At 53.3% G+C, this 16,164-nt stretch overlaps 1 protein-coding gene across 1 annotated transcript; it reads left to right on the top strand.

Annotated features, from left to right (window-relative positions):
* Positions 1-120: 120 nt before the first annotated feature.
* Positions 121-15,291, top strand: LOC121672959 (RNA demethylase ALKBH5-like). The gene is made up of 5 exons (XM_042045912.1): positions 121-393; positions 574-1,393; positions 7,408-7,488; positions 11,781-11,936; positions 13,547-15,291. The coding sequence occupies exons 2-5, from the start codon at positions 672-674 to the stop codon at positions 13,728-13,730; spliced, it is 1,143 nt and encodes a 380-aa protein (XP_041901846.1). The 5' UTR covers positions 121-393; positions 574-671; the 3' UTR covers positions 13,731-15,291.
* The last annotated feature ends 873 nt before the right edge of the window (positions 15,292-16,164 follow it).

Genomic DNA, 16,164 nt, shown 5'->3' with positions numbered 1-16,164 from the left:
CCCGGTCCCGGTTAACGGCGCCGGTCGGTGCGCGCGGGGGGTGGGGCCGGGCCGCGCGCTCTGTCCGTACGTGCGCGAGAGGGGCGGGGCCGGGGGCGGTGGTGGCGCGTGCGCGGCGGGGCGGGGCGCGGGGCGGCCCCGCGGTGATCCGGGATGTCGGGCCGGCTCCTGGTGACGTAGCGGGAAGGGCCGCGCCAGACCCCCGCCCGCTGCTGTCCCTCGGCACGGCACGGGACCCCTCACATCTCCTCCGGTTGCCCCTCCGCCATGGGCAGAGCCGCGGCAGTGGAAACGGCCAGGGCGTCCGGGGCCGCCACTGGGAATGTGTCAGGCCCTGCCGCCGCGTGAGCACCGGCACCGGCAGCGTTGTCCGCGCCCGCCCCGGGCCGAGCCGTGAGTGTGGCGTCCGCCAGGCCGTCCCTGCGCCGGGAGGGAGGGAGAGGGCGGGAGCTTTGCCCGCCGGGAGGGGGGTCCCATCTCCCGTGGAGGGGGGGGCGGGAGAGGGTCTGGCGCGGTACCGGGATCCCGTCCTCACCTCCCCCCCCCGTCCTGCGGGGCTCTCTCTCCTGGCAGGGCGGCGGGTGCCATGAACAGCAGCTGCGCGTCCCCCGCCGCCGCCCGCCGCCGCCTGCAGCGCCGGGATCGATAGAGGCGGGGGCTGCGGACGCGCCATGGCCGGCAGCGGCTACACGGACCTGCGGGAGAAGCTCAAGTCCATGATGCCCTACCGGGACGGCCACAAAGGCGGCGGCGGCGGCGGCCTCCCGCGGGAGCCCCCCGAACCTCCGTACGACCGCAAGCGGCGGCACCAGGAGGACTCCGGCTCCGAGCCCAGCGACTACGAGGAGCAGAAGGAGGAGGAGGAAGCTCGGAAAGTCAAGAGCGGCATCCGCCAGCTTCGCCTCTTCAGCGCCGAGGAGTGCGCCAAAATCGAGGCGCGCATCGAGGACGTGGTGTCCCGGGCGGAGAAGGGGCTCTACAAGGAGCACACGGTGGATCGGGCACCGCTGCGGAACAAGTATTTTTTCGGTGAAGGCTACACCTACGGGTCTCAGCTGCAGCGGCGAGGCCCCGGCCAGGAGCGCCTGTACCCGCGGGGGGAGGTGGATGCCATCCCCGAGTGGGTGCACGACCTGGTGATCGGGAAGCTGGTGGAGCACCGGGTGATCCCCGAGGGCTTTGTGAACAGTGCCGTCATCAACGACTACCAGCCCGGGGGCTGCATTGTCTCCCACGTGGACCCCATCCATATTTTTGAGAGGCCCATCGTCTCCGTCTCCTTCTTCAGCGACTCGGCGCTCTGCTTCGGGTGTAAATTCCAGTTCAAACCCATCAGGGTCTCAGAGCCCGTTCTCTTCCTGCCCGTGAAGAGGGGGAGCGTCACGGTGCTCAGGTAACTCTCCGTTGCCGAGGCTCCGCTAACGAGCCGGGGCCCGGTTGTGTAACGCGGATCACGAGGCGCACGGATACGCGCCCCGACGGCGCCTCGGGCTCCATCTCCCTCGTCTGTAGGCACTCAGGGGTTCTCTGTGGTGAAAGAATGAAGCAGGGATTTGGGGGGGGGGGGTTCCTGCCGTCGTGGTAGGTGAGGATTTGGGTAGGTGCCCTCTCCGCGGGGCTTGAGGCGAGTGCTGGTGGGAGCGTGGCCGCTCGCGGAGCTGAGCTTTGCCGTAGTTGCTGTAAATGGTTAAAATAACACGTTGAGACACAAAGTGGATCCTTTGCCCAAGAGTGGTCAGAGCAGAGCAGCTGGTAGGGACGGGGCTCCTGGGTCTATTCTTAGCTCGGCCGGTGCCTCCCTGACCTGACCTTAATCGTGGAGAGGAGGTGTGAATGGCCTCGTCTTCCCAGTCTGCAAACTGGGAATGCCGAACCCTCCCCTGCCCAATGATGATAGGGAGACCAGAGCCCAGAGCCCCGTGTGATTGTCACTTGGAAGTGCAGCGGGTCACAGGCACAGGAAAAGACTTTTATGTGTGTTGAGGAAGAGCCTTGGAGGTGGAATGACCTGCCCAAGGTCACGCAGTTGGTCGGCAGTAAAGCCGGGATTGGCACTGGGAAACGCCTGCTTCTTAATCCCACTGCCTCCCGGTACGGGCTGGGACAGGGGAGCAGGCAGGTGAGGGGACAGGCAGGTAAGGGGACAGGAAGGGCTGGAGTGTACGGATCCCGCTGGTGTCCAGCTCCTGGGGAGGGCAGCTCAAAGCCTGGCACGGGGGCTGCCAGTCCCTTGTGTCCCTGAAGGTCAGAGTGCTCCCTGCCAGGAGCAGGGATCACCGGGACTCTGCTAGCAGTGCTCTGAGCTACCAGCTGTATCCTTGTTCGGGGGGTTATTTTTTTAGACTGGTGAAGGTCCAGGCTGGTTTTCCGGGCTCTCAGGCCGGTAACACAATCCCTTGCTTTGGGTTGTAAATTGATCGCCGCAGGGTTCGAGAAGGAATTTTTCCCCCCCACAAACACCTGGCCTCCTTGACTGGTGCATCAATAATAAATGCTGAGATCTCACGTAGCTTTTATCTCGGAAAAGCTGCACAAACATTAACTAATCATCGCTGTACCCCAGCGTTAGGTAACTTGTGTGGATTAGCCAGGGATGAGGGAGGCTGCAGAGGGAATCGGGAACGGCACTGAGGACATTTTCTCATACTCTGGTGGTTTGACAGGGCTGTGCAGGGGACCAGAGGTCAGGGTGATTTTGTGAAATGGGACCCAAGGGGACCCATCCTGCCCTGTATCCTTTTACTGCAGAGCAAACTCCATCCCCAGGGATGGAGACTGCTGGGTGTAAGGCAGCTGCTGTGCTCCCTGACTTCTCTGAGATATCAGGAGGGAAACTTTCTACCCTAATTTTCCTGCTGGTGATGCGAACCCCTCTGCTGTCTTTCCCTGTCAGGCCTGGATAAGCAGTTGTCCTTCCTTTTACAGCCAGAGGCCTTTTTTTTTTAAGGACAGTGAGAGTTTTATCGTGCTTGGAAGCATTCTGGCAGAGCTGCTAATGCAGGGTCAGCCTCAAGTCTTGCAGTCAAAGCCTCTTGAAAAACTGTGGAGGAGGATCTGCAGTGGAGGATGGTGGGAGGAAGGAGAGATGCTTTCTCTGCTCTAGGACCAGAGAATGATGTTTTCTTCTTCCAGACCCTTGCTCTTCCTTCAGAACTGCTGGGAAGAGGCTGCTGGCTCGGGGCTCATGGCATTGGAGTGGGGTGTCTCCCAGGGGTGTTTGTTGTTGGCCAGTGTCACTCAGGTGCTGTTATCAGTCTATTAATGTGGCTGAAGAAATTCTACAAATCAAATGAAGATGCCTGTTCCCCCCAAATCCAAGGGCTGCTTTCCAACCCACCCACTGCAGCTTGATCATGGTCAGATGTTCTGCTTTCCAGCAAATAATAAGACTTTAAAACAGGGATTATTTCAAATTTGGTACAGCAGTTAGCAGGTACTTTGCACTCACTTAAGGGAGATTCTGCCAAAGTGACTGTTCTGCGTTTATAGGATCCTGGCTGGAATCAATTCCTTGCCTCACAGCAGATCTCCTGGTCTCCCATCTAACCCCAGCAATCAGGAGGAGCAGGAGAGGGGCAGAGCATGCTCAGGGGTGTGTCACCAAATCCAGCCCTTGGTCATGATTAAGTCAACTCCCTAAACTTGACGTTTTCTCCTCTGGGTAAACAGTTGCTGGAGGCAGTTGCCCTGGAGATAGGGAACGGGCACAGATAGAGGTGGCATGCCTGTAATGTCTGGGATTCGAATCCTGCTGGGTCAGTGGCTGCTCCTGGCATGCAGCCTTTCAGGGGAAGCCGCGGTAGCCACGTGCATTTGGGTGCTGTGTAGAAATCGTGAGGATCTAAAGGAAGCTGTTGGGTCCCTCTCTTTGACCCCACAGCACTCTCAGGCTGTCCCCAGATTACCCCTGTTCCATTCCTGCTCCTAATTTCATAGCTGCCTACGCAGAAGGGATTTTGCAGAGGGGCTTTCCCTGTTTCCCTTCCTTGACTTTGTTTGCCTGGCCTGAAGCAGGATGTGGTGTTTCCCAGCACTGAACCTGCCTCAGACTCCTTGGAAAATGTTCAGACCTCAAACGACAGGTTAGGTGGAACAGCAACTCACCTGGCTGGGCTGTGCCTCTCTGCCAGAAGCCAAAGGCTGAGCCACCCCGTGACCTGCTAATGAGCCTTTCCCTCTCCCAGCAAGACTCTTTTCCCTCTCCTTTCACATTGGCAGGGAAGATTTACTCTTGTAGGTTTTGAGATCTAGAAGATGATGTCGTCCAGTCCCCCCTTTTCCCGCAGCCCTGGGAAGTGGGTGCTCCTGCAGGTTTGTCCCGGTGGCAGCCAGGCCAGGAGGAAGCATCACCTCAGTGTGTGCTGCTGGATCTCAGTCCTGTGGCCCATCACCTCCCTGGGAAGGGGCTGCTAACCTCACCACGTTTGTGGGTTTTTCTTATTTTAACAGTTATTTGTTGAGCATCAACCAATAGAAGCAGTGGCAGGGAGATGGAGGAATTTGCCCTTTCATCTGCAGAACGTGTGTTTTGACAGTGCTTGGGGCTGGGAAAAAGGGAGGGAGCAGGGGGTGTGTGGAGCCAGCTGGGATGGGGGGGTTCCAGCCAGATCCCTGCCCTGCAGCTGCTGTCACAGGAAGCAAATCTTGGCACTGAAACTGCCAGGTGTGTTGTCTCAGCGTTGGAAATGGTGCAGCTGCACTTGGAGCAATGAAAGGCACAGGTAACATTTCCCAAGTTCCGGGAGCTTGTGCCATACGGGCTTCCCTCCCGCAGCTGGAGAGTGCTCCAGGTCATCTCCTGGCTGTTTGTAATGGCAGGGGAACACGGTGATGTGTGTCCCTCCTGTTGTCTCAAGGCGTGCCTGATGGAAGCATAATCAGAGCAGGTTGGAGTCGCTGGAGGATGAACCTCCTTCCTTCCCAGCTGGAGGAATCTCTCTGCAGCTGTCTGCTCCAAAATAGCCTGATCCCTCAGAACAGGCTGTTGGTGCAGAGGAAGTTTCATGCCAGTGCCAGTGGTGATGAGGCAGAGATTTGTTCAAGCTTTTCTTGTTAGAGTCTGTAGAACTTTAAGGCTTCCTTTCTGGGGATGTTTGCACAAAAATATCCACTTTTATCTCTGTGTGAATCAATTCTGGCTCAACAGCAGCTCTTCTGGATGGAAAGAGAGACTCAGGGGGTGTAAGGTTTGACACCTTAGTTTGGAGTTGGGCTTTGGTTTTGGGGTAGTGTGTGTGGAAGACATCAACACTTCCCCTGTTCTTCTGGAAAACGCTCTGGGATGGAGATGTCACACTCAGGTGTTCTCATGGGCAGGAATTTATGATTTTCCTTTCCAAGTTGCTTTAGGTTTGTTCTCTGGGCAAGAAACCTGTGGGTAGACCCATGATATCATTATGGGTGTTTTTCTTCAGGGTCTGCCTCAGGGTGTGCAAGGCCAGGCAGTGGGTGAGAAGTTCATGCTGGCACGAGGCAGCACGAGTATGACACAACCAAATATTCTTTTTCTTCCATTTCTCTGCCTGTGCAGAGACACACCATCGCTGTATATGATATAGTGCAAGCAGAGTTTTCCCGCACCAGTTTGGCAGACTGGTGTGTCCCCCTTTGGGCCTCAGACTGGAGTGGTGGGGCTGTTGTTTGATGCTGCCCATGTGCATCTGGGACCCCAGGCTTCTTGGTGCCACTCTGAAAGTGATCTGAAAAGGGGGTTCCTGCCTCAGAAAGGAGTGAAAATGAGTGTCCAGGACAAAATCTCATGATGGAGAGTGCAGGTCTGGAAGCAGACCTTTCCCTGGTGTTCAGGATGCTGCTGAGGATGCTGAGTTGAATGTTAACGTGGGTGATATTCATGAATTCACTGGAGCTTGACGCAGAGATTCCTAGAACATAATAGAGCATCATCATAAGCCCCTTGGCATAATGCTGTCGTGTTCTGCAATGCCTGGAGGATGGTGGGGATGGACATCACCCCTGCTTTAACTGGTCTTAGACTTTCAGCTGTCCTCCCAGAGCAGGAAATCTGTGTGTGAGGAGGTGTGTGTTTCTGGGTGAGTGGGTGGGTTATCTAACCAGATCAAGGAAGCCCGGTCCTGTCCCCGGAGAAGACTTGCATGTGTGAGCTGTTTTCTGCTTGGAGTGTCCTGAATCACCTGCCAGCCCCTGACCCTAGCATGCCAGCAGCAGCATGGAAAAGCCTTGTGGCGACACTGGGCCTGGTGGTTCCTGCTTCAGGCTGGGTGTGCAGGCTTGAGCAGCCTTCACCCAAGTGCCTTCCAAGGTGTTCCTGCCCTTGTCAGGTGTTTCAGGAGGCTCTGAAGGTGTTCAGTGTCTCTTTTCCCCACACTGGCGTCCAGAAGGCTCTGTGTGAGCTGACACTCTCCAAACGGCAGGTAGAGGGCAGGCCCCACCGCTGGGATCTGCTGGCTCGCACCCTTGGAGTGACGGGATGTGCTCCCAGCAGGGTGCACCCCACAGGTGTGGTGGCCACTCTCCACGGACCCTCCGTGATTTTACCTGCTGTGCTGGGCCCAGGAGTCCTGCTGGAAACAGAAGCAGCCATGTGGAAATGCTCCAGTGTGTTGTGGGAAGCTGGGGCTGTCCTTGGCCGTGGCTTTTCTCCAGCCTGCTGAAAATGTGGAGTATCTGGAGTCATCTCACACGGTGAAACACTCCTGCTGATAGCAGCTACTGCTTGAGCCTGGGCTTTTCCTCCACCCAGGGAGCTGTTTCACCCTGTTATAGGGAGGTTTTAGGGGATTGCAGCTTGGCTTGCAGGTCTGAATTTGAAGGTTACGCCATGTATACTGGGTTAGGGTTGGTGATGTTTGTACGGTGGCTGAGAATGTGCCATGTGATGGGGAGGGTGGTGAGGTGTCTGTGCCCAGGGGAAGGCACTGAGAGGCTCAGCTCTTACCAGCACTGTGCCCCTCTGTGACTAAAAAACCTCCTTGATCTGTTGCATGTTTGGGTCTGGGTGTGCTGCACATCTGAGCCATGAGAGATGGCTTTTCTCACAGGCATGTTTGAGATGATGTTTTGGAGGAATGTGCTCATTTTTTTCCCCTGTTGCTTTCTAATTTCTTCATAAATTAATTGTCCGAATCTATGGTTCTACATTTCTACATGTTTTATTTCACAGTACTGGAGCAGGTGGCAGTTTCCTCTGGGGTATGCTGAAGAATTGAATCACAAAACCTCTCCAAACCCCTTGACTCTCCTTATTCTTTCCCAATGTTGGTTCCTTCTTGTAAATCTAGCTCCTGTGTGCCTGGGGGGTGGTGTTTGCAGGAGGAATTCCTGGTGGAAGTTAGGAACTACTGGCCAAACTGAGTTGTTGAGACTGGAAACCACTTTCTGCTCCTGCCTGGCATCTCCCTGACGATGGCTTTTTGTTTCTGTTGTCAGTGGGTATGCGGCTGACGAAATCACACACTGCATTCGACCACAGGACATCAAGGAGAGGAGAGCTGTCATCATCCTCCGGAAGTAAGTGTTGAAGCCCTCCAGACAGCAAGATAAACGTGGATGTGGTGTCATGATGCTTAAACACTTGAAAACTGCCTTGCTCGTTAATTTGCTGGCTTGATCTTACACCTTGATTAGGTGTCACTCTGACGCTCGCTTGTGTCTTGCCGTACCCGGCAGTGGAAGTGGCTGGAACGTGTTCCTCAGGGTTAATCACTTCTTGGCTCTGTGCAGCAGCACTTCATCGTAATGTCTGGGATTGCAAGCCCTGCTGGTGCCCAAACACCTGGCTTTCCTTGGCTGCCCAGCTCCAAACAGCTATGATTTCAAACTCTTGTTTTGGGCTGTGTGTTCAGGTGTCTGGTCATGTAATACCCACATGTGTGAGTTGCCTGGATGGTCTTTTGAAGCTGATGCTTGTGATGAAGAATGTCCTGTAAAGCAGATAAAGTTTCCTTGGTATCATGGCTTTTGTTTGCTGGGGAGAGAGGAAGACACTGGCTTTGGAAGGAAACGTAGATAGTTCAATGCTCGTTACAGAACTCGTCCTTTGAGTCTGTGTTGGGAAGCCAAGCTCCATAAGCTGTTTTAGAAATAGGCTTCCTGTTCTAGAAGAGCACTCTCGATCAGTGCTTGTTCCTAAAGCTCTTAAGAAAATGGAGACAGAGTAAACCAACCCCACCCCAAAGTCCCTCGGTAAAACCTTCTTTTCTGCCTAGAAATGTCCTCTCTCATCAGTTCCTTCTACTGGGAGACTGAAAAACATGACTGCCACACATTGACCCCTGCTGACTGTGCCTTGGAAGGTGTTAGCAGTAATTCTGCTGTCAAGAAGCATCTTTGTAAATGAAAATACACAACTTTGAGTCCTGTAAACCCAGCCAAAAATGTGGGCATTGGTGGCAGGGCTGTGGTTGTGGCTCAGGCTGGCATAAGGCTCACAGGCAAGCGGTCTGGATTCACACTGGATGAGCTTTTGGATGGCTTAGTTGGTTTCAAAACAAGTCTGGCAACATTATGAGGATATGGCATAAAGCCAGTGGAGTGGAGTTGGACATCTGGTTAGAGAAACCCATGGAATGAAGGCAGGAAAAACAGCAGCCCTGAGGCATTAGCCTGGCAAAATCAGCCCAGACCCCGGTAGGCAGGATGAGATGTGGCAGGAGACAGAGTGGGATGAAAGGCAGGCTGTAGCCAAACCACCCCACAGCTGGGTATGGCCACGTGAGGTTTGGGGCGAGAGGTTGTGATAAGAACTTAGAGCTGTTGTGCTCATGGTGTTGGAGCAACCAGGGAAAAGCAGCACAAGTGCTGACAAGGAGGCACCTCCAAATCTTACAGCTGCTTTGGTTGGATTTTGGGAAAGAGAAGCCGCCTGTCCTAGGTTGTGGAGCAGTTCCCTGGAAAAGACAGCTAAATAAGCTAAAGCTGCCCAAACTGGTGCAGATATTGAACACACCTGTTTAAACTGGCTCTGCCTCTTGCTTTGTTCAGCTTTGGTAAAGCTGAGGGTGTTGGATTGTTTCAGTCAAGCCTGGCTGCCCTCAAAATGCATCTGGGCGAGAAGGGACCTTAAACCTCACCTTGTTCCAACCCCTGTCATGGGCAAGGACGCCTTCCACTAGACCAGGTTGCTCAGAGCCCTGTCCAACCACGGCTTTTCTGGGCAGCCTGTGCCAGTGCCTCACTACTCTCCAAGTAAAGGATTTCTTTCTAATATCTAATATAAATCCTTCCTCTTTTAGTTTAAAACTGTTCCTTCTTGTCCTATGACCATCTCCCCATGTAAAAAGTTGCTCTGTTTTTTATAAGCCCCCTTAAAGTCCTGGGAGGAGCAGTGAGGTCTCCCTGGTGGTACCCAGCTGACCTGGTGCATTTCTGCTGAAGGGACAGAGCTCTACTGGCTTTGTTTGCTCAGCCACCCCTCTGCAGCAGTGTGTCCTTCTGCCTCCCCCTGATTTTTGGGGCCTGATTTGCTTTGTGTCAGAGCGGAAGTGCCTCTGCCCATCACACAGGCCAGATGAAACCACACCAGGATTTTTGTCTTGAGCAAAGCATAAACCCCCTGGTAATTATTTCTGTGTAGCCTCCGCAGCCGTGGTGAATCCACAGCAATGTTTGCCAAAGGCTGCGCTGTGATTGCTGCCAAATAGAGCTTATTAATTGCTGCTTATCCCCGGCGAGGGTGGCCACCTCCCCGTGTCCCCTGCGTGTCCCTGCGTGCTCAGTGGGGCCGCTGTGCCCTTTGCCTGCGCCGCGTCCCCGCGCCGTGGATCGCTGCACAAACGCCATTCCCGATTCCCGGGATCATGCGACTTTGTCTGGAATGGAGCGTTATGCAACCAGGAAAACAGCTACTTCCGCTGGTGGCCTGTGAGCACGAGAGGCTCGGGAGCAGCCAGCAGCCTCATAAAACTCCTCTTCCTCTTTTTCGTGGTGAGGATGAGCCCTGAGCTTTCCTGATCAGATCAGTTGGATCATCCCAGTTGCAGCTGGGATATTCAGCTCTGAATTCTGCCAGAGCTTGCTGCGTCCCAGACGTTGGAGTCTGGCTCTGTTCTTGCCTCTGCTCCGAGCGTGTTTTTGCTGACAGTGGCAGGAGAGCAAAGCTGTGGGAGCTGGAGGAGCAGTGGCCTTTTGCAGGGTTCTCCAGAGCAGCGTGGTTACCAAGCAGGTCATAAACACTTCAGTACTCAGCATTTCCTGTGTATTGGAGCGCAGGGCTGCCGGGAGCCAGCGGGGTTTGGAAGTGCTTTGAGCCAGAGGAGAGGAGGAACGGTGCTCTCAATTTATGAGATGCTGGGAGAGGTAACGTGGGAGGTGAATATAGAAATGAGACCTATTGAACCAGGTCTTGAAAGGCATTTTAGAGAGCTTTTGCTGCCATTCTGCTTCCACTCATAAATAGTTTCTCTATTTAAGTTAGGTAGGTACATTGTTCTCTGTTTTAGTGTCACCTCTCCTTGTACCTGGCCAGAGGGAGCATGGCTGGTGTTCCCTTGCCCTTGCACTGTATTTGGGGGTTGGTTTGTTTGTTTGAATCGCAGCCCTGCAGTTGCAGTTGTATTTGGGAGGTATTTGAACCACCTCACTTGTCAGGGGCAGGATCTGCAATGCCTTTGGTGTTCAGGCTGGACTGGGTCCAGCCCTGGAGCTGAGAACAATTCAGGATGACAGTGTGGAGTAGCACAGGCTTCAGCCTGGCAGCTGCCTGCAGAAGTGTGCCTTGTTTCTAGCATGCTGGGCAAACTCAGGCTGCCATGCCCAGCTTCGCCTGTGCCAGTCTGGCATCACCCTGATTAGCTGAAGAGGCTCTCCCTGATGGCAGAGAGAAGCTTGGCAACTGGATGTGCTTCCTAATGGAAGTTTAGATTGGGATTGTCCTGTGGAAACCTCCCTCAAGAGCTAAAGTTCAGCACTGGACAGCAAGCAGAGATTCTCCCCCTTCATTTTTGCTGCCTCCTCCACCTGTGCATGGCTACAGTCCTGTGACAGTTCTCCTTTGGAATGAGCTGTGCTTGCTCTCCAGCATAGCTTGAGTGTGCAGAGCTGCTGGAAGGGATGTGGTGCAGCTTCTGTTTGCTACACCTTCTCCTGACTCGTACTTCAACTCTTTGCACCTCTTAGTCAAGCTGAGGAACACCTGACCCCGGGAGATCCGTGGGCAGGAGGGAGTTTCCAGGTGGAAGCAGTTATTACTGTTGCAGGTGATGATGCTTTTGCAGGGCATCTCCCACCCAGGTGGCTTAACTGGAGCTGTGAGTTATTGCCAAGTCGCTGTGATTTCATAGGATTTCACAGCTGCTCCAGCACCTCTGCTCCGTATCCCGGAGCTGGAATTGCAGTGAGCCCAGCACCTTTTGCATTCACCTCATGACTCTGTGTCCCTAAGCCAAGGCAGGATAAAGGGGAAACTTCAAACTGACAGAGAGTATGTTTAAATTAGATAGAAGGAAAAAATCCTTTCCTGTAAGGGTGGGGAGGCCCTGGCACAGGGTGCCCAGAGAAGCTGTGGCTGCCCCATCCCTGGAAGTGTCCAAGGCCAGGTTGGACAGGGCTTGGAGCACTCTGGTCTAGTGGAAGGTGTTCTTGCCTGGGCCAGGGGGTTGAAATGAGATGATCTTCAAGGTCCCTCCCAACCCAAGCCATTCTGTGAAGCTTCTAGTACCACAAAGCTGCAGCTTGTTGTGCTGTGGAGTGTGGTATTCCTGCCCCTCCTCCCGAGCTGTGTGGCTGGGATGGAGGGTTCTGCTGCAGCACTAGTGATTCTGTAGAAACTCCTTGCAAATTCTCTTCTTTTTAAATATTTGCAGAACAAGACTAGACGCACCTCGATTGGAAACAAAATCCCTGAGTAGCTCTGTGTTGCCACCAGGTTATAACTCTGACCGCCTGTCGGGAAGCAACCGGGACCAGATCCTGAAACCAAAGCGGTCCCATCGCAAAGCAGATCCTGATGCTGCCCACAGGTAGGATGATTTCTCCTAAGAGCAACGTTTGGGATGATGTCTCTGGATCAGTGCATGGCCGAGGTTCCTGGCCTCAGAACATGTTTAAAAACATTCTGATTTGCACCTTCCAGGTGCTTTCTGCAATGCCCAAATCTGTTTTATCAGAGCTCTTTACATGTTCCTCCCAGACTTGTGGAGGCTGAGCTCTGGCTGTAAGCAGCTTACATTGTTTATCCTGCGAGTGGCATAATGAAGAAGCAATAGATTTGGCTGGCTTTTGATAATGCAGTCGTTCAGAACAATAGTTTCCCTGCAGCTAATCATTTTTGACCTCTATTGCCAAGCAACCTGTGCAGCTGCGCTAAACTGTATTATGAAAGCAGTCCTGGGAGGGAGCGTGAGGGTTTGCTGTCTGGGAAAGGTTAAGGACTTCTTGGGAAGCTTCTCAGGCCTGTTTTGATTGCAGAGCTGTGTGTGTATATTTTTGTGTGAGAAACCAGACTGTGTGGATGCTTAAGCCTGACCTTCAGGGAAGCTCCTTGCTGAGGTTTCAGACAAGCTTGAGCTCTGCAGCAAGGCTTCCCTTAAACACCTTGGTGTGAGCACATTGATAGCCGTGAGTGATAGCCAGTCTGCCAGCTGTCCTGGATATTCCAATTCCAAAGCTTCCTGAGGATCCAGATGGCATTCTCTGCATAATGGGTACAACCCAAAAGTTGACTTGGTCGCAGGGCTTGGCTGCCATGCGGTCCCAGCCCTGTTTGAACCTGTCCCGGAGGGAGGAGGGTGGGGATGGTTTGTTTGTGAGCAGTGTTCATTCACCTGGACGCAGGCTGGGAAGATGGATGAAGATCTGAAGCTGGGCTGCAGATGTAGCTTCCCTGGGAGCACGCAGTGGGCTGGTGTCCGATTAGGGGAGCGATCATGCAGGACAAATGTGTACATCCGTCAGAGCTGTTTTTCAGCCTGATGTGACCTTATCAGGCTGTGGGGGATGGCTTGCATAGGTTTCTGCAGCAGATGGGTGTGAAAAACATGTTTTTCTCTTTCTCTGGCCTCAGAGAGTCCAGTATAACAGGTAATTCTCGTGGATATCATAGTGGGATTTCTTAGGAACCACTCGGATAAAATAAGTGGTGTGTGCAGCCCACCAGCCCAGTCCTGCTATGAAATGATCAGAGGCAGCTCTGCAGAAATAATAATTGCACTGTGCTAGTATTTGAGAGGACAAAGGATTTTGGAGGTGTGGTGTGATCCTGCACCATAAGGAGCTCAGCTCTGTGTTCTAAATTCTGCTGCAGTAGAGAGAGACCCTTCTGCCCAAGGGATATTTCTTGGGGCCACAAGCTGCAAGTAAAAAAAGAGGTGCCTGAAAGTGTTCCTGATGGAGGTAAAGGCCAAAGCTTGCCTTGGGAAGGGAAAGAACTGGCCCATCATAGCAAAGTTCTGAACTCCCCTTGGGAGGTGCAGCTTGGTGATCTGTTCCTGCTCTGCCAAGTACCCAGTGCTGGGAAAGCAGTGGGAAAACAGGCAGAGCTATCACGGAGAATGAGCTGCAGATAGTGTCCAGGAGAACGCCTGGATCCCCTCGTGCTGTGCTCTCACTCCTGTTTTCTCCCTCTCCATAGGCCACGGATTCTAGAAATGGATAAGGAGGAGAACAGGCGCTCGGTCCTCTTACCAAAACACAGGAGACGGAGCAACTTCAGCTCCGAGAACTATTGGCGAAGGTCTTACGAGTACACGGAGGACTGTGACGAGGAAGAGGAGGATGGCAGCCCCGCCAGGAAAGTTAAAATGAGGCGGCACTGAGGATTGCACTTTGCAGGCTCATGGAGCTGATGAGATCTGGCCTCCAGTCTGTGAAAACTTTCTCCTCCCTCTGGCTATCTTCCATCTAGCTTCAGTTTTGGTTTTTCCTTTCAGGCTGAAGAGTAAACAGGAAGGATTTGGTTTTATGAATGGAGGAATGCTGAGACATACGTGAGGATGGAACATGTCCAGTGCCATGGTGTCCTGAGTCATGGGTCAAGTGGCCATCTCTCCCTTAGGAAGCAGATAAAATTATGCCAGGTTCTCTGTTGGGATTTCTTTTGAAAACACCAAAAAGTTTAACTGTTTCATTGTGCAAGATTCAAGAATTGTATTTTTTGGTTTTTGTTTTGGTTTGGGTTTTTTTTTTTTTGCTTTAACACTTTTCCTTTCCAAATGTTTTAAATATGATGTTTGACCCCAGGAGCTGAAATTCCATGGTGGGCTCATATTCTTTGTTTCACCAAAGGGCTCCTTGGTCCGTTCTTACTTGGTGGTTGTCGGGTCTGTTTCAAGGGTGCCCTGCAGTAACTGGAAGTTTGAAACTTTGCAGACCCCTCTTGCTGCGATCGATTTCAAAGGGTTTAGGACATTTTCATTGCACTTTAGTGTTTTAAATGCCGTAGGTTTCCTTTCCAGCCCCTTTTCCCAAGCCAGCGTGGGCTCGCAGCCTTGTGTCCCTGTGCTGCCCTCTCCGAGAAGAATGTACTAGAGCTCTGGTTTCTCAGTGCTGGTCTGACTGGGGGCATGCTGCAGTTGAGGAGGAAGGAAACCTGGCCCAGCATTGTCCCGAGATCCATATTGGAATCTCAGGCTGCCGAGTGAGGGATTACACTGAGCACATGCTGCTTCCCAGAGCTGGGGATAGCAAAGAGGAGTAGGAAACGCTGTGCTTGTGAGGGCTTGTGCCTTGGGACCCCCGAGAAGAGCCGTTCTCCACTGCCCCTTCCAGGTGGAGAGAGCTGAGTCGGTGCAGCATTCCTGGCACAGTGTCCCATCCCAAGGGACTGGCTGCACTCTGATGGAGCAGGAACAGGAGCTGCTGTGGCCCTGGGGGAGCCGAGCTGCTCTGTCCCATCCGAGGCTGGCTCTGGGAGCAGGGACACTGCAGGGGTCGAGTTTGGCCCCAGTTCAGTGCATCCAGCACTGAAGTTGCCTGCTTTCTCCTGGCTTATTCCTGCCTGTGTTCCTGGGGTAGGGAGTTTTCTGGTTGCTACAAGAAATGCTGAGAAGAATCAGGCATTCAGCCCTGTGGAGTTGTGTTAGAACATCTGCCATCATCATCCTCTTCTCCCACCTGGTTTGTGTTAGCCCAGACCAAAGCCTTGGTGTTTGCAGAGTTTGGGGCCCAATGCCATATTTAGAGCTGTATTTTTAAGGAAAACTTCCTCCAGTTGATTCTTTGAACCGAAGTGTTGGCAGTTGTAAGGAGTAGTCTTATTTTTAAATTTTTACTGCTTTGCCCTCCCTCCAATTGTAGTTTTTCTTAGTGTCGTGTCCCCCACACACTTCATGGTCTGCACGCTTGGCAATAAAAAGATGTAATATATTTTGAAACTTATTTGCTGCTGTCTTGAGGGGCTCCTGGTCTAAAACAACCACCCAGGCATTGTTCCCTGCAGTGCTGATCGAGGACATTTGCTGACGTCTGGGTCCCACTGTCCTTTTCCTTCCCCGCTGATTTTCGCCTGGTGTTGGGGTTCTGCTCAGGCTGGATCTTGTCACATGAGCTCAGAGGATGTTGCCATCACCTTCAGCACAGTGCTGACCTGTGGGGGTGTTGCTGAGGTCCCCAGTGCCTGTCTCTGATTATCGAATTGTTTTCCTGGTGAGGGCCCCCACTGGCTCCGTGCTGAGGCACAGCCTCCAAAGGAATGTGTCTTGTCAGTCCAGAGATCCAAAAGTTTGTGCTTCTGCTGCTTGTGAAACCTTGAAAATGCCGTTTTCAGACCACATGTAGCATTTGAAGTGATGTTCCTCACCCTCCCAGCTTTCTGCTGTGAATCCAGGCCAGCTCTTGGCTAAAAACCCCTTGTTTTGGAAAGCTTGGCATTCCCCGACAGCAAAACTGCACGCAGGGAGCAGAGATCCCTTCTCCTCCTGATGGCTTTGTCTTTCTGGATCCATCTTGACCATGCCCCGTGCCTATCATGGTGCCAGGCTCTGCTGTGGGTGCAGACGGTGACAGGGGGCACTGCCAGAGGTCTCGGCTCTCCCCTCCTGGCTCCCAGTTTTATCCCTGCCTCTCTAATACGGATGCTCTACCCTGGTGTCAACTCAAACTGAAGCTGGAGCAGCCGGCCTTTCCACAGCTCCTTCCCAGAGCAGGACTCCTGTTGGATGAGGTGCTGGCTGTGTCTCTGGACATCCTGAGGGCTTACCTCTAGCCTGGTCCCAGCCATCACCTCATCCTGGTCCTTGTGCAGTCTGTACG

Source organism: Corvus kubaryi, unplaced genomic scaffold, assembly GCF_017639235.1.
Source record: "Corvus kubaryi isolate FWS band 111438036 unplaced genomic scaffold, C.kubaryi_AGA036_p1.0 65060, whole genome shotgun sequence".
Taxonomy (NCBI): domain Eukaryota; kingdom Metazoa; phylum Chordata; class Aves; order Passeriformes; family Corvidae; genus Corvus; species Corvus kubaryi.
Note: the sequence above shows the minus strand (reverse complement) of the source record. Positions and strands in the feature narration are given on the sequence as shown.